Source organism: Gavialis gangeticus, unplaced genomic scaffold, assembly GCF_001723915.1.
Source record: "Gavialis gangeticus isolate Ggan-Ray unplaced genomic scaffold, GavGan_comp1, whole genome shotgun sequence".
NCBI lineage: Eukaryota > Metazoa > Chordata > Crocodylia > Gavialidae > Gavialis > Gavialis gangeticus.
Genome location: NW_017729001.1, coordinates 23703712 through 23730707, shown reverse-complemented (window position 1 = coordinate 23730707; position 26996 = coordinate 23703712). Strand labels below are relative to the sequence as shown.

At 40.6% G+C, this 26996-nt stretch overlaps 1 protein-coding gene across 2 annotated transcripts; it reads left to right on the top strand.

Moving 5' to 3' along the window:
- Window positions 1–356: 356 nt before the first annotated feature.
- PIWIL1 (piwi like RNA-mediated gene silencing 1) lies at window positions 357–26996 on the top strand. 2 transcript variants are annotated; one of them, XM_019507093.1, is made up of 21 exons: window positions 357–450; window positions 1103–1185; window positions 3883–4030; window positions 4142–4267; window positions 6658–6872; window positions 7542–7663; window positions 8497–8577; window positions 9267–9464; window positions 10884–10995; window positions 12510–12636; window positions 13759–13876; window positions 14088–14202; window positions 16239–16426; window positions 17226–17298; window positions 17643–17843; window positions 18539–18642; window positions 20947–21017; window positions 23095–23248; window positions 24305–24430; window positions 25010–25157; window positions 26383–26996. In XM_019507093.1, the coding sequence occupies exons 2-21, from the start codon at window positions 1111–1113 to the stop codon at window positions 26497–26499; spliced, it is 2619 nt and encodes an 872-aa protein (XP_019362638.1). In that variant the 5' UTR covers window positions 357–450; window positions 1103–1110; the 3' UTR covers window positions 26500–26996. The 2 variants fall into 2 exon arrangements, with proteins under 2 accessions (XP_019362638.1, XP_019362639.1); XM_019507094.1 differs by lacking the exon at window positions 357–450 and adding an exon at window positions 607–624.

The following is a 26996-nucleotide window of genomic DNA, read 5'->3' as shown; positions in this document are numbered from 1 at the left end:
TTGTAGTTTGGGCCATTAGACAAGGAGACTTGGCCCAGGGAGACCAGACCAGTGATGCACTGAGCTAGGCATGTGCAAGGACAGCCAGGGCTAAATGCCCAGCTCCAGCTTCGGCTCCTTTCGGAACCTTTCGGCTCCTTCCGGCGGCCGAGCACTTCGGGAGCGCTCGGGCCCCACTGACGTCACTCGGCTCGGCTCCTCTCCCCTTCGGAACGCTTCGGCTACACCCGCGGGGCTCACGTGACGGCGCAGACCAATCCAGCGCCAGCACGCGCCGCGCTCACTGGCCCACGAGGCGAGGCGAGGCGAGGCGAGGCGGGCGGCGTTTTCGCACACCTCTCTCCCGCGGGGTATGCGTCCGCTCACGAAAAAAAAAAAAAGCCCTAGCTACCTCCCCGTCGGTGCTACCCCGCGCGCGCCCGGCCCGGCCCCACGGTACCTCCAGGAGTGGTGGGGAGCTCCTTTGAGACGCGGACTACGAGAGGCTGATCACGCCGTCCACCCGGAAGCACCACGAAGAGGGGCGGAGTGATCCCTACTAGGTCTGGCAGTGTGAGGCGGCCTTTAAAAGCCGCGGCGGGGGGGGCCGATGGGGAGTGGCGGGTGGCGCTTCGGTAGCAACGGGTAGGGGCTGGATTGGGTTTTCCCGGCCCTTAAAGTTTAAAAAGAAAAATAAATTTAAAAATTGGCGTCATTTAAAGTCAATTTCATTAGTGGGCTGGCTTCATTGAAAAAAAAATTAAATGAAAAAATCGGCTTCATTTAAAGCTAATTGAATCGATTGAATTAATTAGCAGGCTAGCTTCACTTAAAAATTTTTTAAAAGTGGTTTCATTTAAAGCTGATTTAATTAGCGGGTTGGCTTCATTTAAAAAACTTCAATTAAAAAATCAGCCTTGTGTAAAGCCGGTTTAATTAATTAAAATTTAATTCGCGGGTTGGCTTCGTTTAAAAATGGTAAAATTTTATGTTCTTGCATTTTTTTCAAAATGCAGGAGTGTAAAATAGGAAATGGGATACAAGGAAGGAGGGAACCAAAGAGCTCTGCTGTGGAGCCCAGGGGATAAATGATGGTGCCCTAAAACTGGGTTTTGTCTCCTAGGAAGGAAAATGACGGGCAGGGCCCGAGCCCGTGGGAGAGCCCGCGGCCAGGTGCTTCACACGACCTCCCTAGCAGCAGCTGTCGTAAGTGCCGGTTTTTGGGATCCAGGGCAAGTGCGTTTCGAAGGATGAAATGAAGTCCTAAGCGGCCCACAAAGGGCTCGGCTTCACATGAAACCTTTGGAAAGTGGTGTGGCTGATGCTGGTGTCGCTGCGGCAGCCTGCTTGGGCGTGTGCCTGTCTTACATCGTCCTTCACGCGGGATTAGTGCAGCGTTTCGTCACGGCGCCCTGGGAAGCGGTGTAGCCGCGTGGCTACATCCGGCTGGGTTGTCATGTCAGGTTAACAGGGCTGTTTGTGGTTCCCTGAGCTAGTCTCGGGAATGCGTTTTGAGAGCCATGTTTGTTTGAGACAAAAAGAAATGCAAAAATCTAGAACTCTTGGTTCACAGATGATACCTTTTATCAGACCAATTAAGAAATTGCAAAACAAAAAAAAAATTCTGCAAACTTTCCGGCTGACACACCCTTCCTCAGGCTCAGGGAAAGTTAAATGCAAAAATGAAATTTATTTCCTACATATGGGGACTTTTTACTCTCTTGAGCTTTCCCTGAGCCTGATGAAGGGCGTGTGAGCCCAAAAGTTTGCAGAAAAACTTTGCCCCTCTTGCTGGGATCCTTTGACCCCAGCTGACTTCCTGCCCCTTGGGCAGGGGCTGGACCCAATGATCTTGCAAGGTCCCTTCCATCCCTAATATCTATGAAATAAAAATTATTTTTTTGCAGTGTCTCAGCTGATCTAATAAAATGTATCATCTGTAAACTGAAAGTTTTAGATTTTGTATTTCTTTCTGAGCTAGTCTGGCTTTCTTTGCTCAGTATGGCACTAGCCCTGTAATGGCATGCCCTAAAGTAGGGGTCAGCAGGCTATAGCACATAGGCCTGATCAGCCGGTGAAGCAGTTGGATCTGGAATGGTGCGCTGACCCACTGTTGCAGGCTTGCTGTCAGATCTGGCCCTGTATTTAAAGGCCGGCTAATCGCATTGCTTCAGCAGAGGACTCTGAAGACAGTTTCTGTCTAGGTTGCAGCCTTTGCTCATCAGCTTAGCTACTCTAAGTTACCTCTTTCCACCAGTTTTGGAGGAGGCTGCATGGGGTGGGGAACAAGAGATCATTCCCTTTGCACAGAGCAGGAACAACTGAAGCACAGCCAGGTATGAGTGGTTTGTGGGGCAGTAAGGTTAAAGGTTGATAACCCCTGCCCAAAAATATTGTGTATGAGTGGGGGTTACCTATATTTATGCCATGCCAGACATTTCCTGGGGAAATACTTACGTAGCCATGCTTTGGCATGCATTGTTGGGCCCTTTGGTTTAAGTAGTTTTACCAAGAGCATTTTTGGATGTACCCAGTGATACTTGCAGTAGAGCTCTGACTTTCTGTAAGCAGTGCGGAGTGTGAGCAAGGCATGTTTTAGGGAAATATCCTACACTAAGAATTCCCTCATTGTGTCTCGTTACTTTTTGTCTTAATCATCCATCCATGAAGCCATGCCATTCATGGTTTTTAATTACTGAATTTAGCACTGTATGGAGCAGGATTCTGTTCTGTCTTGAGGTTCTTTGATTCTTTTAAAGAAGAGATGGGGAACATCCAGCCTGTGTGCTGGACCCAGTCTGCCAGGGACTTCATTTCCCAGCTGCCCCTGCCTGCATGACTTGTGCTGATCTCCATGGAGACCCCAGCCTCAGCAGGCTGCGGGGAACATGGGACAGGGGCAGCTTGCTGCAGAGCCACGATCTGTAGCCTGTATGCTTCGGGCAGGGGATCCTGGCTCTGCCCTGGCTCCTTGCAGCAGTGAGTGACAGCTTGTCTGGAGCAGGGCAGACCCATGATGCCCTGCATGCATGCCCTTGCGTGGTGCGTGCAGGCTACAGATAGCGGCTCTGAACCAAGCTGTCCCTGTCCCACATTACTGGCAGCTCCAGAGCAGCCCCCTGCACTGCTTTGCTGCACACGCTGCTGGCGCAGCTGAAGGTCTCCATGGAGACCGGCACAAGCCATGTGTGCAGGGGCTGCTGGGAAATGGAGTCCCCAGCCGACCAGAGGTTCCCCATCCCTGTTTTAAAGAAAAGGCAGGTAATTCAGTGCCATGTATTCTAAAGTCACCTTGGAGTGACAACAGGCTTTTTTTCTGCAGCAGTCCCCTTTTCCACTGTAGTCTTAAGGTGTGTGAAAGTTGTCTATTACATAAGCAGTTTCTGGAATATTTCAAGGCACCAAGAGGTTATATTTCATATGATATAGTGCCATAATGACGGTTTTGGTTTCCCTACCCCCTTTTTTGAACAGATGGAAGGGGAAGCTTGGGGCCAACATGTTAGCAGTTCTAAAAAAAGCACTCTTCTTGGACATATGGGGCATGTCCCCATGAGCAGGAACATGCATTCCCTGGGGACAATGAGCAGCCCAACCCTGCCCTGCTTTTTTTCTGGCATGGGTTTTTTTGACAGTGGGAACTACTGGTGTCAGTGAACCTCACTGCGCTGCAAATTAGCACCACAGCAAATGTGTGCACTTGTCTAGACGCGTCCATGAAGTCAGCATACTTTTTGTGTAATATTTTCATTGAATAATACAGTGTAGTAGGTCATACTATATTCAGTGTTTTCTTTCTTAAACTCATTAGAATTTAGGTATGCCACACTCCATATAGCGGCTAGCAACAATAGATTTTATGTGATGTCAGTGAATGTTGTCCCTAACTAACATACTTTTCAGGGTCCACCAGGTTTCCAAAGTCAGCAGCTTGGACAACCTAGACTGCAGCTGCAACCACAGCCACCCCCACCAGCAGAAGGAGAATATGTTGGCCGTGGGCATCAAAAAGGGATCCCATCTGTACCAAAGCCACCAAGTGAAGCAGGAAGTAAGTGAGCCTTATTGCCCATTGGAACACATTTTTAAAATTGATTTGATTAATATAACTCAGTAAATCTACTATACTGTAAACTTTCTGGTTGTTCTCCACAAACTCTAGAACTTCAGATATCAGCTGGCTTTCAGGAGCTGTCATTAGGAGAGAGGGGTGGACGGCGTCGAGATTTCCATGACCTTGGAGTAAATACTCGCCAAGCCATAGAACATGTTAAAGAATCAAAAACAGGTAGGTTAAAATCATGGTTGCAGCTGCAGTCTAGGTTGTCCAAGCTTTGGCTTGCTTGGCTTTGTCTAAATAGTACACTGGGGTAATTTTTATTGCACTAGCACCTGAAGGAGCAAGCTGCGGGGCTGTGATCTGATTGTGGTAGGAGTTGTGTTAAAGGAGAGAGAAAATGAGGAGGAATACTGGGGAAGATGGTCATTAATGCACAACTTCTGTTTTTTAATCCATTGCGTTGAAAACATTCTGACATGTTTTGGTATTTCTGGCTACTCTGCAATAGAATTGCTCTATTATTTTTCCATACTCAAACTAAGTGAAAATTCTGAGCTAGCATTTTGAGGGGTGTTTTGATTTTAAGAAGGTTGAGAACCACCAATTCATTGCTCATACATTTTATAGTGGAACAAGAGAAGAACGAGGGGGGGTGGGGGAGGGAGTGGAATCCAAACCATGTTTCTGTGTCTTGATAACTTATGTAAACTTCTGATTAGCAAACTCCTGTTTCATGCAAGGATCACTTAACATTCCTTGCTTACCATTTCATGCAGAAGTTGGAGCCTGGTTACACCACTGACGAAACTAATTTATATTTCGCAGTTTGTTTTGACTGAACTGTAGTGCTGTTTTAAGGCTGAGGCCAGGTTGTCACTGTGTTGGTAAAGAAGCTTCAGCACAGTGACTGAGACCTAGCTAGCTACACACTTTTCATCTGCAGGAAGGCTTTGATAGTGGCTTCTCCACCTGTGACCCTAGTGCTTGGGTACCCATTATCCTGCTCTAAAGCAGAGTTTCTCAGCCCATGGGTTGCAACCCAAAAGTGGGTCACAAGAATATATGAAAGGGTCACAAGCAAACTTTATACATGGATCAACAAACTTTAAAAATGGATTCTTTTTTAAAGGAGAAAAATGTGGGAAACCATGGCTTTTCCCTTGCAGACTGCCAAAGTTCCAGCATGCAAGGGGCTGCTTGGGGGGAGGGGGGCCCTCTCCCCACATACTGGAAGGCAGGGGGCAGAGGGTCAGGAGCGAGGGGCACTGGTTAGGGACTGGCCATCAGTGTTTACAAATGGGTCCTTGTACAAAAAAACGTTGAGAACCACTGCTCCAAAGGAACAAGAAGCACGTGTTCCTTGATAATAAAGTTGTTTGTACAATATCATAAACCCTTCATTAAAAAAAAAAAAAAATCCAGGAAGCCACAATTCTTGAGCCTCCTAAAATTTTTGTCTTTGAAAACGTGAATATAATATTATTTTGGTTTTCATATTGTGTATAATTACTCGTCAGAATTCTTTCTTACATGTGGCTTTTCCCAAGCCATGCACCTGGAGACATTTCCTGGGATCCATTGGTTGCTGACAGAGAATAAGCAAGTTGTAGTTTAAAAAAAAAAAAAAAAAAAAAGAATCCCTCTACAGGGAGATTCTTTGAGAATCTCCAAACAAATAGCCATGTCAGGATTACAGGAAGGGGATCTTCTGGTCAAATACCAGAACGATGTTCTTTCTTCTCTGTAAGAAGGAAAAAGGCTTTATGAAGCAGCCATGACTAGGTGTTCTTTGCATCTGCATTACCCACAAAAGTGAGATATGCACAAGGCAGTGTTAACTGTTTCCTGGCTGCAGCAGTGGTCCAGGCTCCCCCACTGAAAGCTGATTAGAGAAGGTTTGTATGAATGGCCGAAATCTAGAAGCTGGACTGCAGTTAAAACACTGCAGTGTTATCTAGTAAAGATTTTTCTCAAAATGCAAGAATTTAAAATAGGAAATGGTATACAGGGGAAATAGGGCTTGCATTTTTAAGTATAAAGGGATATGAAATGGAGTTGAAGTGCAACTTAAACTGATGGAAAGTTGCATTACTTCACAAAATGTATAACAAATCTGAAGTAACGAGTGCCATGACACGTTAATTTAACCCAGTGAGCCTAAGATGCTGAAAAGAATTTCTTAAGTTCTATGGCTGTTACCGATAAGATAAAAATGGTCAGGACTAGAAACACTGATATTTCACATTGGTTTATTCCAAGAACTAAACTTTCTGGAGCAAGGAATGAACTTTGTCAGTGGGCATGTTTTTCAGTAGTTCACAACAAACTCTTAACACCTGGTACTATCTGTTTATGGGGACAGTATGCTGGCTGAGCTGGGTGGCTATTGCATATGGCAATTCTGCTAGGTGAAGGGTTGACAGAATCTTGCTGCGTGTACCTAAGAGAGGATTTTCATTTTCAGTCTGCAGTGTCAAGACAGTTGCATAAAATTTGCTGTTGTCAGTATTGGGCTGGGTTTTAAGTTCGCTGCTTGAAAAGGCACAATTGTTGAAACGCTGTGTATTGCTAAATGCTAGTTTTAAAGCCAACTAAATATCTTTGTTTATCACATTCAGGTACTTCAGGTGCTATCATAAAATTAAGTACAAACCACTTCCGGTTGACCTCTCGTCCACAGTGGGCTTTATATCAGTACCATATTAACTACAATCCTCAGATGGAAGCACGACGTCTCCGCTCAGCTTTACTGTTTCAGCATGAAGAACTAATTGGAAGAACACGTGTGTTTGATGGAACAACGTTATTCTTACCAAAAAAATTAGAAAACAAGGTGTGAAATGAGAAATGATGTTAGATTCTGTTTTGAGTTCAATTCTTTCTTTACCTTTTATGACCTTTTTTGTCTGGTGAGACTGTTAAAGTATGAATAGAATGGGTGTGTCTGCAACATTTTAAATGGGTTGAGTTTTCCAGTCAGTTTTTGCTAACTTGCAGTATAATAGCTTGGCGAATGAATAAAATTCAAATTCTTCAGGTTAAAATAATTTTTCCTGCAAAAATGACGGTAGTGAAATTACAAGAAGCTGTATGGATGAGGAAACTGGTTTTCCTTAGATTTTTAACTTGGTGTCTGACGATTGAAACAGTGGGTTGCTTTATTAAACGGATGTTGTAGATAACGCCCTGTGGTAGGTACGGTTGTGCTAATCTTCTGCCAGAGCAAGATGGGTGGGGAAGAGCAAAATTAGATGTGTGGGAGGAAATGAATCAGGATGAGTATTTTGCCATATCAAACTTTAGTCATAGCAGGCTAATTACAACTGCCTCTTGTCTGAGTTTGGACTTCCTGCACAGTTGTATTACTATCTTGAGCCTGTCAAAATAGTTTGGGGTAAAGCATTGAAATTAATATAAGATCAGCAAAACATCTTAAACTGGTTTGAAAATACCAGCCTTCGCATATGTTTACATAACACAATTTAACTTACTGTCCCTTCAGGTTACTGAGGTGTTTAGTCAGACCAGGAATGGAGAGACCGTGAAGATTACTATCACTTTAACCAGTGAGCTGCCACCTACTTCACCTACCTGCCTACAGTTTTACAACATTATTTTCAGGAGGTTTGTTTTCTGTATATGGTGCTTGTAACTGTTCTATAAAAAAGTAGAAAAATCTGACACAAGTCTTCCTCTTCCACAAGATCAATTGCTTGTCTTTATGGTGTGTTTATTAAATTTGCTATATAGTTTTATGGCAGCTGAAGGAAAATACTTAACAAGATCCATACTGGGCACCTGGTCATAGTCAGCTACAGTTCAGTGTGCAGTTGGATACATCTGTCATGAGCATACCGCTTTGAAAACACACTGTTGTCTCTAGCAAGAATATGTTGCCTCAGATTTTCTTATCTTATGGGTACCATTAAATACTCTTTGATTTGGTACTGTTTTTGTCATGAAGGCACAAGAAGCAATGCAGAAACAAACTGGCATGCTGATTTCTGTGGCACAGATTTTCTGCTTGCCTTGGTGACTTAGTCTTTTGGTTTCATCCAAAGTGAGACCTGTTGAAGCCGTTGCCAATAAGCACATGGTTTAGCTTACAAACTGAAGGTGACTTGTGGCCTGAAAAGAACTGAATGAATAAGTGCCATGTCATCTGTTCAGAATTTTGCTTGAAGTTAGATTGAAACCAAATTAGCTTTTAGCTAACTGTAACAAAAGCAAGGTATGTAACTTTTTCAGGTTGGAGAAGCTTGGAAGTTTTCAGGGTTCATGTCAGCTTTCTAACAGCTAAGTAAGTCTCTTCCCTTGACTTGTTCTGCTTACAAAAGTGAATCACTTCATGTTAGATTCTAATATATATAATATACATGTGGATAGTGTAGCTGTTTTGAGGAACTAAACAGTACTGTTATTTGTCACTCACTTTAGTCTCTTTATTTTCTTTTTAGGCTTTTGAAGATGATGAACTTGCAGCAAATTGGACGTAATTATTACAACCCAAATGACCCAATCAGCATCCCTAATCACAGGTTTGGAAAATGGACTCCTGTTTTTGCAAAGGAGAAATGATTTTTTGATACGATGACAAATTTATCTCATATCAAAACAAAGTCTAAATTGCTCTTTAAAAGGATGAGATTTTTGTATGTCCCTAACTTGTGGCTCTGTCTTTGTGTAGAGTAGTAATGAAAAACTGAGCTAATCTAAATTGGGTATTATGAATTCTGTTGAAGGAGTAGAGGTAAGCAGAGGAAGACCCTTGTCCAAAGATTTCTAAAACTTATTTTCAACTGAAATGGAGTGCTTTTAGTAGTTGCTTAAAGGCATCTAAATAAACAGTGAAAGGCTGCCAACATGCAACTGTACTTTCATTCTGCATGTGCACACAAGCACACTCAATGGTCTGATACTTCTTAAAGGATTTGTTTCAGATTAGTGGATGAGTTTGTAGTCTTGGTTAAACATTAAGGCAATTTTCTGTTTTGCTTATATTGCTGCATCACTAAATTAGTCGTACTGTGCCTCAAGTTGATTATAGGTACCTGCATGAAAACATTTAAAGATGACTAAAGCATTGGAAGCTGAAGGAATATGGAGTATTTGTGGCATAATAAGTTTATGGTTTCCCAGTTGCTGGGGGAGGTGAAAGGAAGAACAGTAAATGAAGAACAATGATGTTTTAAAGGTATACTTAGGTGTTTGTGTTCTCTTCTGACAGGGTAATCATCTGGCCGGGTTTCACTACTTCTATTCTTCAGTATGAGACGAGCATCATGTTATGTACAGATGTGAGCCATAAGGTTCTCCGGAGTGAAACTGTGTTGGATTTCATGTACAATCTGTATGGTCAGGTTGAAGAACAAAGATTTAGAGATATCTGTGCTAAAGAACTCATAGGTCTAATTGTTCTTACAAAGTAAGCTACTTTTTTTTTTTCCAAGTGTAAATGATAATATTAAACTGTGACCCGTGTTACTATTTGAAGGAGCAGACTTCAAAAGGTATTTGGGTGTGTAAGTATCTTGGAAAATCTGGATCTAAATTCCAAGAATTTATGCTGCAATGGGTGCTATTTCACTTTTTCTGAATACAGGAAGCTTACAAAGTAGGCAGTAACAATTGAACTCTGACTTGGGCTTGGAAGTTTTCAGGGTTCATGTCAGCTTTCTGGCAGCTAAGCAAGTCTCTTTCCTTGACTTCTGCTTATGAAACTGAATCACTTCATGTTAGATAAATTATATATTATATATATATTATAATTCACTTGTAGCTCAAACAGGTGATTTAAGACTTTCTCTTATTTACATGAAAAGAAACCATCCTTACTATATTAGCTAAACTTTTTTTTTAACACTTCAGAGCCCAAGAATGGATGTAGACTTCCTGATGGATTTACTACCAATCCAAACTATTGGAATTTAACTTCCATCTAGATACTGTTTTATATATAAATAATTTCCTTATACTTTCCTTAATGATTTAGGATTCTTCTAGGCCTTAGTGTGACAAAAGGCCTAGTACTGAATTTGGTGTTGTAATAGATAGTCCTGTAGGCTGCTGCTGCTCCTATGCCTCCTTTTCTCTGTAATAACTATTTTTGTGCTGGGACATACATATTTTGAGGTGCACAACAAAGTGTGAAAGCAAAAAATCTATAATCTGGGTATGCTAAGGGTTAGACCAAAGTGATAGTACAAACTGAAATAAACTGAGTGGATATAGACCCTTTTTCTTTTTATGTATTTTAAAATGAATTATATATACATGCTAATACAACAAGTGAATCTAAAACCAGCCATTATAGCTTGAATGTGGACGTTGTTTCAGTCAGCATAAATAAAAATCTCAACTGTTTGAGATTATTTCATGCTTTTCTTTAACTTTCTGCATTTCCTGCTGTCCTAATATTTCATGCACCCATAAACAAAGCATGAGAACTAGCCAATTGCCCATCAGGAATGATGGGGGTGAGGACAGAGCACCACTACCCACCACCCTGCGCCACTGCAGTTTCCCAGGGGGGGAGGGAGGGGGCAGGAAAAGCTTGCCCTGCCTTACCCTCCATCCTGTTTGGCCAGCACCCCATGCCACCACCATCTTTCAGGGAGCAGGGGGGTGAGCCTGCTCAATCCTCTCTGTCCTCACTGTCATGGTAGTGCTCTGCCACGCCACACTGCAGTGCCACCTGCTGTCCAGAATGCTCTTGTAGCACTCTGGTTGTTTCAGAGAACCAATCAGAGTGCAAATAAAGTGTTATGGACGGACGGACAGACTAAGGCTTTTATAATATTAGAATATGTAAGATAGGGTTTTTAAAAATGTCATCCTTTTTTAGATACAACAACAAAACTTACAGAGTTGATGACATTGACTGGGATGCCAATCCAAGATGCACCTTTAAGAAAGCAGATGGATCTGAAATCAGCTATGTAGACTACTACAGAATGGTATGACATAACTAAAAATTCCAAAAATATCTGTTTTATGCTTTATACTAGACTCTGAAACAAGTACTTTATAAACAAGTAGCACTTGAATATTCAGGAAACAATATATAGTTTCTACTCTGGAGAGAGAATTTGATTTATAGCCATCTTTTAGAGGATGCTGAAGTCTCAAAGACTGATTTTTTTTTTTTTTTTTTTTATGCTAGTATTTCTAGTAGTATCCTAAATGTACATTTCAAGGTCCTTATTAATAATTTCAGCAAAATGTATCTAGGACACTTTGTATCTTTCTCTTGGCTTAATAAATGGATGCTGCTGGATATGCTACCCCCCACCCTTTGATCCAACATTTATAAACTTTTTTTATGTCCCTTCTTCCTTGTCCTCCCCCCCCCCCAAAGAAAAAAATATCTAGGAAAGAAAACAGTGACCGTGTCAATACCAATAGTGCTGTCAAATGCCTGGTGTAGGGGTTGCAGATAAGTGGTAATGCCCCTAGTCGCAGTGTGTGAATAAAAAAAAAAAAATGAAAACAAGTCACTATTGTACTTACTCAAAGCACAAACTTTATAGGAGTAATGCTGGATGCAACAACAGCCCACCAGTCATGTTGTAGGTTTCCTTCTAGATTGAAACGTACCAATCAACTTGCCCAAAACATCAGTGAGAACATGTCTCAACTTGCTGGGGCCTATTACACGTATATGATGCAGTTTGTTAGATTCTCTGCCTTCCATGGAAGGGTGGTGGCATTAGTATATTGGTCCTATGGACACCACAAATTTGTTGGCCAGTTGTTTGGTTTAAAACTATGGAAGGACTCTGTACATGTGCAGTGGACATTTCTTGCCACACCAGCCTACCAGTGTGCTAATGATTGTTTTTACATGCAAAGGGAGGTCATTGTATGAGACTTACCTTCTCTTTTAGTGAAGGAATCTTGCGTTACACCTGCCCTTGACCATCAAGGGAACTGTAGAGATATGCTGACAGCGTTAGTCAAAAGAATTCATACACATGGGGAAACTTGCATCCCAGAATGAAATACACTTGAAGAGTATATATTTATAAACTACTTGGTGTAAGAGCAATTTTTTCTGTTGAGGGTAGAAAAAGCAATATGGTTTTGTCATTAACCAGTGTTATTGACTCTTGAGTAAATAAACAGCATTTTGCTCATCCTACTGGAAGGCTTAAAAATGCATAATATTAATCTTGCATTTTCTGCTGATGGCTTCTTCCTGATCTTAGATTGGGTAAAAACACTTGATACCTAGGTAACAAGCTCTTTTCCATTCATGGGGAACTTAAGTACTAAGCATGATTACTAACTGCTTGCATAAGATAGGCCTTCCAGTTATAAATTAGGTTTAATGGTTGATGAGGGGATAAACAAATGCTTGGAGAGCAAAGGGGAAGAAAGCGTGGAAGAAATTCATGCTGAACTGCCAGTTTTATTTTTTATGCTGTTATGCTAAAGTGCACTGTGCGGTTGTTTTTTTTTTTTAATGCAGCAATATAACCAAGAAATCACTGACTTGAACCAGCCAGTTTTGGTCAGTCAGACAAAGAGGAAGAGGGGGCCAGGAGGTGTAATGCCAGGGCCTGCAGTACTTATTCCTGAGCTGTGCTACCTTACAGGTATTGTATCTGTAGTTATTCACACAAAAACATTTACTATGTATGTTGTATACTTTAGAATGATCGCAACGATCATTTCTGACAGATTTTACTAACTGGGAATACTTGCTTGTATAAACAAGTTTGGAAAGGGTACCTGCAAGTGTTATAACTAGAAGTGTACACACACGAAAATTTAGCTAAAAATGTGTAATAGTTTAAAAAAAAAAAAGATTTCCCCCTTTTGATTACTCCTTTCCCTCCTAAATGTTTCGCCCCATCCCTTCTTTCAGTATTTCCTGGAAGGGAGCTTGTATTTCTTGTTTTCCTTCCTCACTGAAAGAAGAGAGAGCTCAGGTTTTCCTTATCACTGCAGCAGGAGCCATAATGGCCTCATAGATGAGACTAACTAGTTTGGCACAGACCACGAGAGGGTGTCCACTAGTTGTGTGCAGCTGTCTGCTTAAAGATCTTGAGAGCTGGACACTCTTATTACTTCTGAAACCCCCACAGTTGGAGTGTGGTGAAGTAGAACAGAGTTGAAAATACAGGCTAATGACACTACAGGCCACAAAAAAGCTTGCTTTCTTTTTCCTAGTCCCTCTGATAAGAGCCTAAGAATAATGGCAGGGCCTAGAAAAACCTAATTACCAGTCTACTTAAAAACACCCTTGTGGCTAAGGCTAAAAGGTCTGTAGACTATGAGGACTGCAGGAACTACTTAAGCCACAAAGGTGGTACTGGAACTGAGAAGTGACAGTCATGTACCAGCCTTGTATGTCTGTGCAGAACATGAAGAAGAGCTCAGTGTGGCTTTTATGGTATAGGGACTGCCAAGCCAAAAAGCTGTTGAGCTTGAGTGTAAAACCCATGTGCACTCCACTGTACAATATGGATAAGCAAAGGGGAAAAGTTACCAATGTCCGCTGTACTGTACAGCTGTACCAGAACCGGCACAATGTTTCATAGTCTGGTACAATAGGCAACGTTGTCAAAAAAAAATCTTACAACTAATAGCTATTCCCTGACTGTTTCAATGGTTCTATGTTCAGAATAAAATGAAATCCAAAGCCACCACTTGGCAAATTCATTTTTGTAAAAATGTATCTTTCAGTAAAAAAAAAAAAAAATTGCTGTTTGCAGGGTTAACTGATAAGATGCGTAGTGATTTTAATGTGATGAAAGACTTGTCTCTTCATACAAGACTGACGCCGGAGAGAAGAGAGCGTGAAGTTGGAAGACTTATTGACTACATTCAACAGTATGTTATTTAGAACTTGTACTACTTTTCAACAAATGGTTTTTATTCATGTTTTTTGGAACCACTGGATGTTCTTAAATTGCTGCCTTTTGTTGTTCTGCCTTAATTTGTTTTTCTCAAATGCAATCTACATCTAAGTCAGAATCCATACACTTTGGGTGATGATGCGATTGATTTTTAACTGTTATTGCTTGCTTTTAAATTTACACAGGGATGACAGCGTTCAGAAGGAACTTCGTGACTGGGGTTTAAGCTTTGATTCCCGTTTACTATCTTTTACTGGAAGAATAATTCAAGCTGAAAAGATCCATCAATCAGGGAGAGTGGTAAGTGGATAATTTTAATTCGTCTCTGAACGTTTGAACAAAACAAGATACTTATTGGTTGGGGTACTTATTAACTAGATTTTTTTTTTCTTTTTTTAAACTGACAGTTCAACACAATCACTTGTCTGAGAGTATTGTTTTTTACACAGTATTTTTGAAAAATCCCATTAAAAACTTACAGAACATTTTCCCTGGCCGCCTGTTCCATAAAAGTAAATGCCTTGGCAAGGGAGAAACTGAGCCAACTGGAAAAATAATTCTCAAGTAATTTTACAGGTTGTTGTAACTAATTGATACCCTTTTCATCTGGCAACTGTTCCAAATTATTCCACTTTAGTGGATAGGAATTACCACTGTAATTGTCTTTGAACCTCCAAGAAGAATACTGCCCATGTTGGGTTCTGCAGCAATTATTACTCAACCTTCTTGGACTTTTCATGTGTCCTGTTCTATATCATTTGCTTTAATTCATAACGCATTTGTTCTAAGTTACTTTTATTTCTCATTTATAATACCACTGCAGATGCTTAATTGCTTGTTTTTTTCCAACGCTGATGCTTGTTCCTGGAGATCACTTGGAGCCTGTTAACTTCCACTGAGACTACCCACATGCCCATAATTAAACAGATGCTTACATGCTTTGAAGGAAAGCAATTGAGGGTACCTCCAAAAGCTGTTCGTTATATGGCAAGGAGGACTGTAATACGGTTTTACTAAGTTCATTTTTAGTTGGATCAGTTCTTGCCCAAATCAGAAATCTAAATAAACAAATGCAATTTTTAGGTATAGAATTTAATACGTTAAGGAATAACACACCAGTAATATCTGAAATATTTTCAAACACACAAAATGTAGATTATGAACAAAAAATCACGTCACCTGTTAAAATATACATTCTTCACCAGTAAATGCATGTCATTGCTGTTGGAAGTATACAAAGGAAACCAGATGGGCTATGTATAGGTTGACTTTTGAAGAAAACCCAGGCCTTTTAAATACCTCCAGTGTTTTTATCTGAAGACTCCAATATTATGGTATTGAAGGCTTTTAAACTAAATGCTGAACCAAAAAAGGTTTTCAAGGTTCCAGTTTCTTGGTTCTGTTTGTATTAATTCATATTAATTAATATTAATTCTATTAATTAATAGGAGTACTGTATACTTGCTGGAAAAAGGACCTGGTTTCCAGTGTGGGTAGCTTTTCACAGAAACAATAATATCCTGTATTGATGGGTCTTGTGAGAAAAGAGGAATAGTTTCCCCCTGCCCCTTCTGTTCTTCAACATGACCAGCCATGAGTCTTAGATCTAGCCAAAACCCCCTGGCTTGCATTAAACTGTTGGACTTGCAGGAGGCTAATTGGTGGGCTAGGCTACGTAATCCCATTACCTACTGAGGGACCTTCTGCTAGTGCCCATTCCATTCTGCTAGTGCCTTTTTCTTCTCCACCCATTCAAAAGAGGTATGGTTGGAAACTCCAGAAAGTTGTTTGTCTCTTGACTTCCAACGAGTACCTCTATTTTAAAAAAAAAAAAAGTTTTTTGGAAGCTAAATACCTGCTGGTTGTAAAAAGATAAATGATTTTTAATTTTTTATTTTGTTTTTAGTTGTAGAGTATGTATACCAGAAAATGTTCTTATGACTTACTAAAAATGTTCAGGTTCTACTTTCTAATATCAGTCTCATCAGACACAAATTGGAATACCATGGAAAGATTGACTTGTAAAACAGAATATGGTTTTTATTCTCATTGGTAAGCTGTTGAAACTAAATACTTGAACATTGTAGCAGAGCTGTTAAACTAAAATATAATGCAGCTTGTAGCAAGAATAATGCTGCAGAACTCAAATAACATTTTTTTTAAATGACAAGATGAGTAAAGATGGCATAAACTGATTTGGAGGAAAAAATCCTTTCCCATCTAAAGCTACTGCGGCAAGGGCAGGTGATGCTGCTGCGGTCTGGAATGCCTGGAGAAGCAGAATTTGTGGCTGGAATTACACTGTAGATAACATGCTTGCTTTTATTTGTTTGCAGTTTGAATACAACCCTCAATTTGCAGACTGGTCAAAAGAAACTAGAGGAGCCCCCTTAATAAGTGTAAAGCCACTGGACAACTGGTTACTAGTGTATACACGGCGCAACTATGATGCAGCCAATGCACTTGTTCAGAATCTTTTCAAAGTCACTCCATCCATGGGCATACAAATGAACAAAGCAATCATGTAAGTGTTTTTAGAAATTTGCTAGTTATCTTGCTTAGAAATTCTTTTGTAGTGGCTTAGTTAAATGTCCAAGTCAGGGGTCAGCAACATTTTTGGGCTGAGTGCCAAAAACATCCGCAACCTCAACTTAAAAGATGTTGGTGTGCTGGGGCGGACAGCAGGGGAGCCACAAGGGGCCTGATCCTTGTTGTGGCGGCGCAGCCACTGCCCTTTCCCCGTGGCACGCGTGTCAAGCAAAATGCCTTTGCGTGGCATGCGTGTTGGGGATTGCTCACCGCTGGTATGAGTACATGTGCTGAAAGGGAGGAGATAATACTGTAAGTAGGACAAAGGTACTGAAAATCCAAACACTTCAGATTTTGGAGTCAGCGTGTTAATCTGTGGAAGTTTAAGTGGGATTAGAGAAGGGGCTTCACAGGAAGGGTCTAGCTGGGTGCCAAAAGCCTCTCGATTCTATGATGCGGGTTGGAGCACCTCCTGTACGAGGGTGAAGCAAGAACATGCATTGTCATTTTCCCTTCCTGATATGTAGCCAGTCACTCTTGCAAACTTCGTAATCTTTCCTTGCTTGTTGTTGGAAGGTTGTAGATCAGGTTTGTTTCTTTTTATGTCTAGATACCTTGACCACTTTCGTTCAGTGCCAATGCAGAATATTTTAACAGAATCATAGGTGTGAAAATGTATGTAAAATTTATCTTGATGGAAGAGTATCTTATGGTGCTGCTGATCTTTTGTAGCTATTATGATTTTGAGTTCTAGCAGCATTTATTTATTTTCTTGTTTTATGTCCCTTTTTTAGGATTGAAGTAGAAGATAGAACAGAAGCTTATTTGAGGGCTTTGAAACAAAAAGTTACTTCTGACACGCAGATAGTATGTATACTGGTCCATAATTTCAGAGCATGTCAACTAATACTTTTGTCCTTATTATTATTATTTTTATTATTATTATTAATCTATTGAGAATCTGGTGATACTTGGGAGGTCAGGCAATTAGAAAGTTTTTAATGCTAAAATATGGGATTGTTTTATATCCTTTTTCCTTGAAAATCAAATAGGTTTGGTCTTAAAGCATCAAAACTTGAAGACTCAAGCTGTCTAAGTTGCTGGAGGGAGGGTATAGCAGGGAGCTGTAATGATATATAACAAGTCTTTCCAATAAATCCAGTTCTCCTGGAATTTGGTTTTGAAAACCTCTTGTTTAAATTTTTTTAAAGGTAGTTTGCCTTTTGTCCAGTAATCGCAAAGATAAGTATGATGCTATCAAGAAGTACTTGTGCACGGATTGTCCCACTCCAAGTCAATGTGTGATAGCTCGCACATTAAGCAAGCCACAGACTATAATGGCCATAGCAACAAAAATTGCATTACAAATGAACTGCAAGATGGGTGGAGAGCTTTGGAGTGTTGAAATTCCAGTAAGTAACAGGCTTCTTCTATTAAACCTAAGTAAATTGAGTCTTACTTAACTTTTCTCATAGCTAAAATATTAAAGCTTTCACACCTTTATTAGAACAGTGTTTAAACATTTTTTAAAAAGTATTTTGAAAAGCACCAATGGTTTTTCCCCATTGGTTGGCATCTTACCCACTATGTCCTGGGTCAAAAAAACCCCCAACTGTATTTTTCCTGCGTGGATAGATGGCAAAATAGCTGACAACACTTTGTGGGGAAATAAAAGTTAGAGATAATTGCATAAATTAAGAATTTAGTGCAGTTAGACAGTAAGTAGTTTCGCCTCTATGGCTGGTTCTATAATAAAACCCTGGTTTGCTTTAGTTTAACTATGGGTGTTTACACCAACTATGGGGCTTTTTTTAATTTAATTGAAGTGCCCAGAGCATCTCGTGTATCAGCGTCCTTGCACTTCAAAATGGCAACGGGGTGCTTTATCTAAAGCTCATCAAACCATCTTTAGAAAAGTCCCCCTGCCAACACGTTGAAGCACAGGAACACTGTGGTGCACGAAACGCAGAGCTAGAGCGTGGTAATTATCACGCTCCCACAGACTCGATTTAATCGAGTCGATTAATCAAGTCTGCTCTGATGCACTGTAATTGCAGTATGAAGATATCAGAGGTGATCTTAGCATGTTTTTCATTTTCTTTTTAAGCTGAAACAACTCATGATTGTGGGGATTGACTGTTACCATGATAATACAGCTGGGCGGAGGTCAGTTGCAGGATTTGTTGCTAGCCTGAATCAGGGAATGACACGGTAAGCTATTTCCTGTTTCTAAAGACAAATTGACCAGAATTACAATAGATATCAGTTATGGGCAGTCCGTTTTAAAATATTCCTATCTAAATTAGTCCAAACTGCATATTAAAGATTCTTAATGAAGAAATTGAGTCAGCTAATTAAGGAACAGTACATTGTTCTTCAAGCTTAAGACGATGCACTGATTGAACAAGGGCTGCCAAAAATTCCTTGTGAAGTAGTGTGTAAAGAGAGTCCTTTATAAAAGAAGATGCACTGCTGTGCTGAGTGTAGTGCAGGGACATGTGTGCTTTGTTTATTACTGCATATTACTTTTTTTTTTCCTGCTTGTAAATAATGTACATTTTGCTACTTGATTTTGCGTGTTGAATGACAGGTGAATTGAGCCTTCCTTTGCTGCTTGCATATAACAGTGAGGAGCTAAGAAAGCAACAATATTTAGAGATGTGAAATGGGAAAGTTTCCAAAACACGTGTTGGAAACTAAAATGAATAGCTGTCCACTGAGAATCTTTTTCAGATCATCACTATTGTTTGGAGAGTAAGAGGAAGTGAATGTATTCCTTGGTGCCTTCTATGCCTTGCTGAGGAGATGAGGGAGATTCATTTCACCCTTCCATCCTGTTTCTCTGTTCCTCTCAACTGCTTCCACTGAAGACTGAGCTCTTTTTGATGACTTGTCCCCATAGCAGGCTACAGACCTTCACAGATGTCCTGACTTTCAATTTCAGGCTTCTTCATAAAAAAGTTCAAGCAAGAACATATGCTCAGTCTCCTGTCTCTATTTTGGGTTCAGTGTTCTGATAATATTCTTCAGCCTTCCTCCGTGGAAAGCTGAAGGCATGCCAATGTGCTTAACAGTAACGATAGTTTCTAGATGGTCTCCTAGGAGTAGGGCTTGCCAGGGGCTATTTTGATATGGGAAGGAAAGGCTAATATAACTACCGTCATTGTTTTACCTCTGCTTCCTTAACTAACTAAAATGTCTAAACCCCTGATTCTCTGCTAAGGTGATATAAAATCCTTTTTAAGCATGCCACGCAATATTATCCCCGTTAGGTATGCAAACATACTAACTTATTGTAGTTTTTCCTAGTTCTTCGCAATAGAAGAACTTCTGTCTTATTTTTCCACAGTCAAAAAATGAGTGAAAACTAAGAGCGGGCATTTTCTGGGGTATGGCATGAGTCTAAGGAGAGGTGCCTTGAGTCTAAAATGGTTGAGAACTACCATTCCAAACAGAGGAGATCAAGCCATGGCCCCTTTACATAACATAACCTCTTTCCAGATTTCAAGATCTGCAAGAGGAGATCTTGTGGTGCCAAGGTATTTGTCTTCATAGGTTGGTTGGCAAAGTCAAAGACAGTTTACTTTTTTTTCCATGGTTACCTTCTAGAACAGTGATTCCCAACCTCTTTTTTTTTTTTCCATGCCCCGCTCCTGGGAGCGGAGTGCAGCAGCAGCCTCGGGGTGGAGGAGCTCCCAGCATGCAGCGTGGCTCATCTTTTCTGTGCAGCACTGCCAGCATTGCCCCTGTGACCCTCATTTGGGTCGTGACCTGGGAACCACTGTTCTAGAAGGCATAGGAGAGAGCAGTTGTTCAGTAAGCATTATAGAAACCTCATGCCTGTAGTTGTCACCTGCCATCCCATGCTTGAACCAGGAAAAAGGATCATCAAGCAGTTACAGCCTATACGTGAGAAGGACCAGACCTTGAAAGAATATCCACAGCTTTCCTTCTCCACCCACCCCCCCAACCCCTGCTTTTAGCTTTCAGACTTCTACCTTAAACTTGTCCAGCTCATCAATAGCAAACTCCAAGCTGATCAGCAGGTACCAAATGTTTTACGACTGTGCTTTTAACAAAAAAGTATAAAATCTGTTAAGAAATCTCTACTGCCACAGCAATCAACAATCCCCACATTAAAACCATCGGAATCCACGGATCCTACACGTCTGTCCTAGAATGTAGTATACCTCATCCAATGCACTAGATGACCTCATGGAAGCTATGGGTGAAACTAGACAAAAACGATTTATTCCTTTAGACCGGGGGGTATTGCTTTTGTCATGAAGACCAGCTGAGGGGCTCCCAAGGAAGTAAAGCCAGACAGCAAGGCTGCAAGCTCTCAAGCCCACTTAACAACTACTGTTTGGACAGCCTAAAGGACTTCTAAGGGAGCAAAACCCACCTGGCACAGCAGCAGGCTTTCCAACCTGCTTATATAACCTTTACGTCTTTTGACAAATCAGGCATTCTTTTATATTAAATAGAATTTTTCTTTTCCCGGTCCCCAAACAGGTGGTTTTCACGCTGTATCTTACAAGATCGTGGGCAAGAACTTGTGGATGAGCTCAAGGTCTGTTTACAAGGTAAAAGCTCCTTCTATCTTAATGGCCACTGGGTGGCAGTTGTCCATTGTCAGAACAGTTCTTGAAAAGAAAAAAAATGCCATATTTAACTTGGTGAAAAAATGGATTGCTTGTTTCAGCTGTAAGCGTTAGTGATAACTAGCTTGTTTGCCTGTTCTCCTGCTACTTGGTTCTAACTGCTACCTTGTTGGTCAGCTTTGTATGCCCATTGTAAAATACATATTTTTAGAGTTACATGTTTAAAAGAAAAATACTAAAGCTGTTACTCTGAGGTGAAGAAATCTCTAATATATTTTTTAGCAAGCTCAAAAATGAGGAAACTTTTCTGATGGTGGAGGGGGAGATGTAAAGATGAGACAGAGACACTTTTGTAAAGGTTTTAAATATCAAATGAAGTTCTTTTCCAGTTAAGTATTACACTATCTATTGGCGGTGCTAGCATAAGTCTCAACATTACTGAAAATTGGATCATTTGGTGAGAATCAGGTTTCTGAATGGTGTATTTTTTGGAAGTAAAACAATTACCAGGTCACTTCCTTCCTTTTTCACATTGGCTACTATAAACCTGGTTCATAGTGAATGTTTGGCCAAAGGTTTAAAATGGGACAACTCGTTCAAGTTTACTTTACTCCTAAAAATTATAAATACCCTTTTATCCATCTGCTTTTACTTTGTGCAGGTCTCTGTGTAAGTCTATTAATTCTTACTGAATTTCATGCACATTTGAGGTGAACTATGTAGATGATAAAGTGGAACTTGCAGCTGTTGTGGACCATTTGTTTTTTCAAGGAAACGCTGTGTTTGGGTTTTTTATGATGACCTTTTACTACAATTATCATTTAAAATGATTTGGAGTTCAGATATGAATATAAAGATTGTGATTTATACTTCCAAATCTAGCTACAGCAGGGGGATTCTGATGATCATAGTACCATATTTACTCAAATACAAGATGATGTTTTTTCCTGCCAATCAGCATGGAAGGTGTGGGGAGCCCCTTGTTTTACATTCCGACATAGGGAAATCACATTAAATACTCTGTCTATCTTTGAACTGCTGCTAAAAGTATGTGCTCAGTAATGGAAACCAACTATGAAGTTGATTTTAAATGCAGCCAATACTGAGTATGACTGAGTACATGGCCCATATTGTGCAAATGTGCATGGAATCTTTATTTTTACCCTTAAAAAAATGAACAAGTGGGTGTTTTCTGCACAGGGAACTAGCACGGGGCCTGGAGGTACTGCAATACCAGGTTGGCACTGGGAGGGCCAGAACCAGCCCTGACATCCTCCCCTTGTTGCCAGAAATGCTTGATCTTAGCCAAAAGGCTGAGATGCTGGTGAGAACCTGCCACAAGGATGGGGTAGTGCAACTCTTCTGAATGTTATATGGTAGTGTCCATGAAACACCTGTGCTAAAACTTGCAGCAGTTTCAAAAAGGGTAACCTAAATCAGTCCTGGATGAATTAAGTCTGAGTACTATACGCAAATTACTAGAGCTATATTTAATTTCAAGGTCAGCGTTTTCTACTTTGCTCCTAACTTCCATGTACTCGGGGGAAAGTAGGGTTTGATAATATGGGGGTGTAGAGGGGCTGCAGGGGGGAAAAAGTTCGGCAGGCAGAAAGCAAGGGGGAAATCTGCCCCCACTTCCACCTTCCCCCTCTCCTCTCCCGATCTATTTTCTCTGCTGTAGTTCTGGGCAGGGGCCACATTCAAGAAAGATTTACAATAATTAAATTCTATACCAGGAAAACTTGTAACAGATTTTTTTCAAATTTCCATATATAGAATCTAATTATTGGGGGTTTGTCTAATAATCAGGGTCATCTTATATTCAAGTAAAAATGGTAATAACACAATGATCTACAGGTAAACAAGACTATTATTGGCATCGTTCATACTAGTATCTACCTCAGATAGCTGCTAAGTTGCTGTCAACCTTGTCTGGAATCAAAACAGTGACATGGTGAAAAATTTTCTTAGCTGTTTTTGAGTAACACAGACCAATTCTGAACTTTTACCTCTGAAGGACACAAAGATTGATCAGCTTCTTAATTTGTTTTTCTTAAAGCTGCTTTAAGAGCCTGGTTCAACTGCAATCAACATATGCCTTCTCGCATTATTGTGTATCGTGATGGGGTAGGAGATGGTCAGCTAAAAACCTTGTTCAGTTATGAAGTTCCTCAGCTTTTGGATTGCTTGAAATCTGTTGGTAAAGACTACAAGTAAGTCTTTTCTGGCTCAATCTGCAGTGCTGTGAGAGGTGGGGTACCTTGTGTGCTGTCCTCGTCCTGAAAGATAAGGAAAAGTTTGCATGTTTCTACTTCTACATGAGTATACAGTTGGATCAGAGAAGGCAGAAGATAGACCTGTGCAAATGGGCCATGGGGAGCGGTGCTAAAACTGTGGGCTGAGACCAGCATGGAAGCCTGAACCTGCCTGCAGCTGTAGCATGCCCCACACCCCACGCACCCAGAGCTCTGACCTGGAAGCTGCCAGCCACATGTGTGCAGCTGTGGATGCAGCTGGCAGCAGAGGGGGCAGGGGCAGGTTGCACTATGGCTGCAGATGGGTTCATGCTTCTGGACAGGTGGCAGCCCTGGCCACCTGGCACCATGCAGCTGCCACTTGCCCACAGGCCAAATCCATTCACTTGGTGGGTGCCCGCCTGTGGGCCAGATTCAATCAGTTGCTTGGCTGGATCTGGCTCACAGACTGTATTTTGCCCACCTTTGCACTAGAGGATCATACTGACCTAACATTTGGATTAAGACTGCTCTCCTGAGCAGCAGATCTCTCTCCCTTTAAAGTAGGTTAAATGTGCTTTGTCCATCCTCTTCAGTACTACCACAGTTCCAGATATTCAAATGGTTGCTAACTGCACTGGCACAAAACAGTCATGCTAAGCAACAGTAGACTAACTAGTAGTTATGGCATTGCTTAATTCTCTTTTAATAAATAAGCAATATATTTGTCTGCATTTTTAGTGTTAGCCAACTCATTTTTCGATTTTGGATGTGCGAAAAATAACAATCGGAAGTGTAAAAAGTGTATGTATATTAGTAGGAAAGCTCCTGTTTCATAGTCTGAAGTACTTACGACTATGCTTGAGCTTATCAATGGAAATAATATATTTGAGCTAAAATACAAAAAGCCATGTACTATAGCTTTCTTAGGTTAGCATAGCAATGAGTAAAGATGCAGTTCACAGAATTAACTATTTGGGGGACTTTTCAGTTTGAAATCCCAGGTGATCTGCTCTTGAATCATCTTTTTCCTAGTCCAAGACTTACAGTGATAGTCGTGAAGAAGCGAGTGAATGCCAGATTCTTTGCCCACGCTGGTGGAAAACTTCAGAATCCACCCCCTGGTACAGTTATTGATGTGGAGGTCACCAGGCCAGAATGGTAAGTAGTATACAGACAGTACTTTCAGTGGGTAACTGCCTATTGGCTGCCAGAAATCACTTCTTTAGTTTGCATCCTGCTATTTAAAAATGGAAATAATCTGATGCTGATTTTGAAGTAAAACATCTGTGCAACTTGTATTCTTTTGCTGTTCCCTTTAAATAGAAAAAGAGCCCCATAAATAAATTGAAACTTTGGCCTACACTGTGACACTTTTTGTGGCATCCTATGAAGCAAATGTCATGGCACTCAATTTGAATACTGCTAAATTACTGGAATTGTTTGAAGGACCATAAACCACGAATAGTGCTCTGTAATGAGTCAAGTTGTTTTGACTAAACTGCCAGAGTAGCCAGGGGCAGTGTTATGCAAATTAACATCTGCCTGGGTGTGGAAGGAAAATAAGTTAGAGTGCCATAAGTTGGAAAGGTACTGTATTCGGAGCACCAGTGAGGATAACTGTGAAGGGTCCTTTTTGGTGAAATGCAGATACAGGGCAGGGGGGGAGTCTTACATTGGCAGAGGATGATATATTTGGATTTATATAGACTAAATCTTAATATGGTTTTCCAATTACAGGTATGATTTCTTCATTGTGAGCCAGGCTGTGAGAAGTGGTAGCGTGTCACCAACTCACTACAATGTAATTTATGATAGTAGTGCATTGAAACCAGATCATATGCAACGTTTAACTTACAAGTTGTGCCACATGTATTATAACTGGCCAGTAAGTATTAATTTTTGCAGTGCATAAGTATTTAAAAAAAAAAAAAAAAACCACCACAAAAAACCCTTCTTCCCATGCAAGGGTTATTATCATCTAACAACATCATGCAAGTAACTTTAAGGTGACAAGCTTTGTGGAGGGGGTGAAAGTGGGAAAAGTGAATGACAGCCTGCAGACTAGCCATGTAGAGCAGTGGTCTGGGCATCATTTACTCTTTAAAGAGTTTATACAGTCAGAAAAATTTGACGTGTATTTTAAGATGATTTTTCCCCAGCTGCCGCTCTTTCTGTTCTTTCTCCTTATACATGATGCTCTTAATAGTGTCAGAAAATACCTGCCACTTTTGAGTGCATTGCCCTAGATTGCTATAGGAAACATAAATATTGCTGGAGTGGCTACCTCAGGCTGGTCTTACTTTTTTGTAGAGTTGCTGCACATAGAGACTTCTTGGAACAAATTCCCCTGCGTTGCATTCTTAAAGTTAACATTTTGGCATGGTTGCAGAAGTAATTAAGGTCAAAGTCAGCCATAGCAGAATAGCCTTCTAAATTGTACTTAAGCATTCATTTAAAGCAGCAGTGAAAGCAGCATTTAGTTGCTGTTTTTGGAGTGTTCATTTTCCTATACTTCAGTATGCACACAAACTGTGTAGCTAAACACAACTTAACCTTTTAAAGAACTTTGAGCTACCTAGAAAATCAGTACCCCTTTATTGACTTCCCCACTGTATAGTCTGGAAATTGCTGCAGAGTGGTATGGCAAAGAAAAATTACTTCACCGTAAGGTAGCTTTGAATGTTGTCATCTTATCTTGCCACCTTCTGTCCTCTTATTATGTAGAGTTTTCTGCTTTAGAATAAACCTGAGGAGCTGGGGAGAAAATCTGAAACATGGGGGAGGGCAGCTCCAACATCCTGAAAGTGGGGAAACTGAGTGCAAATCTGCATACTGATAGGGATAAGAAACTCCTTATGCATTGATAAATGATACTTTTACATAATGTGTCATCTAAGAGTATTAAAGCATAATGATATTCATTCAGCAATGCAAATGAAATACTAAAGTCATATTATTTGAATGTATAAAATGTATAGCCCTGAGAACTCTAGTTACTGACAGTTGCCTTTGATTTTCCTGAAATTTTTAAACTTGCACTAGTGTTCACCTTCTAGCGACTGCAGATTTAGATGACTAGAAAAATAACTTTCATTTTTTTTTTTCTTTAGGGTGTTATCAGAGTACCTGCTCCCTGCCAGTATGCCCATAAACTGGCTTTCCTCGTAGGTCAGAGCATTCACCGAGAACCCAATCTGTCACTGTCAGACCGTTTGTACTACCTGTGAACTACATGTACTAAGTACAGTAGTAACAATGCAGTTGCAACTTCCCCTGGTACCAGTTTCTTTTTAGGAAAGCTATAATTTTTCTACGATTTTGTTGAGAACATGGGAGGCATGTGTGGGGTAAATACATACTACTTTGTATAAGGGGAGAGCTTTATTTTCATTATAAAGTAACTGATAACTTAAGGCAATTTTGTCCAGTAAGTTTAAACTGCCTATATAGCTCTACAAAGCAGAAATGAGTCTCTTGCTGCCCGCTGAAAAGCATTTTAAGGTGTAGAGCAAAACAAACCTCTCCAGTTTCTACACTAAACAAGTTCCTAAAACTAGACATAAGGGACACTTTTACATGTGCCCTGGGGCTGGATGAGGGGGGAGGCAGGGCAGTGCTTCAATTAGAGCAGCTCAGAGAGCTGCTCTAATTAAAGCACTGCTGTCTTCTGCATCACCATCCCAACACTTAAAAATGGTGGTGGGGGCACTTGAACCAAAGCTTG

Coding starts and splice junctions, on each gene's coding strand:
- PIWIL1 (XM_019507093.1), top strand. CDS start 1,111: ATGACGGGCAGGGCCCGAGCCCGTGGGAGAGCCCGCGGCCAGGTGCTT. Junction 18,643..20,946: donor CTGAATCAGGGAATGACACG/GTAAGCTATTTC, acceptor GTCCCCAAACAG/GTGGTTTTCACGCTGTATCT. Junction 25,158..26,382: donor ACATGTATTATAACTGGCCA/GTAAGTATTAAT, acceptor TTTTTTCTTTAG/GGTGTTATCAGAGTACCTGC.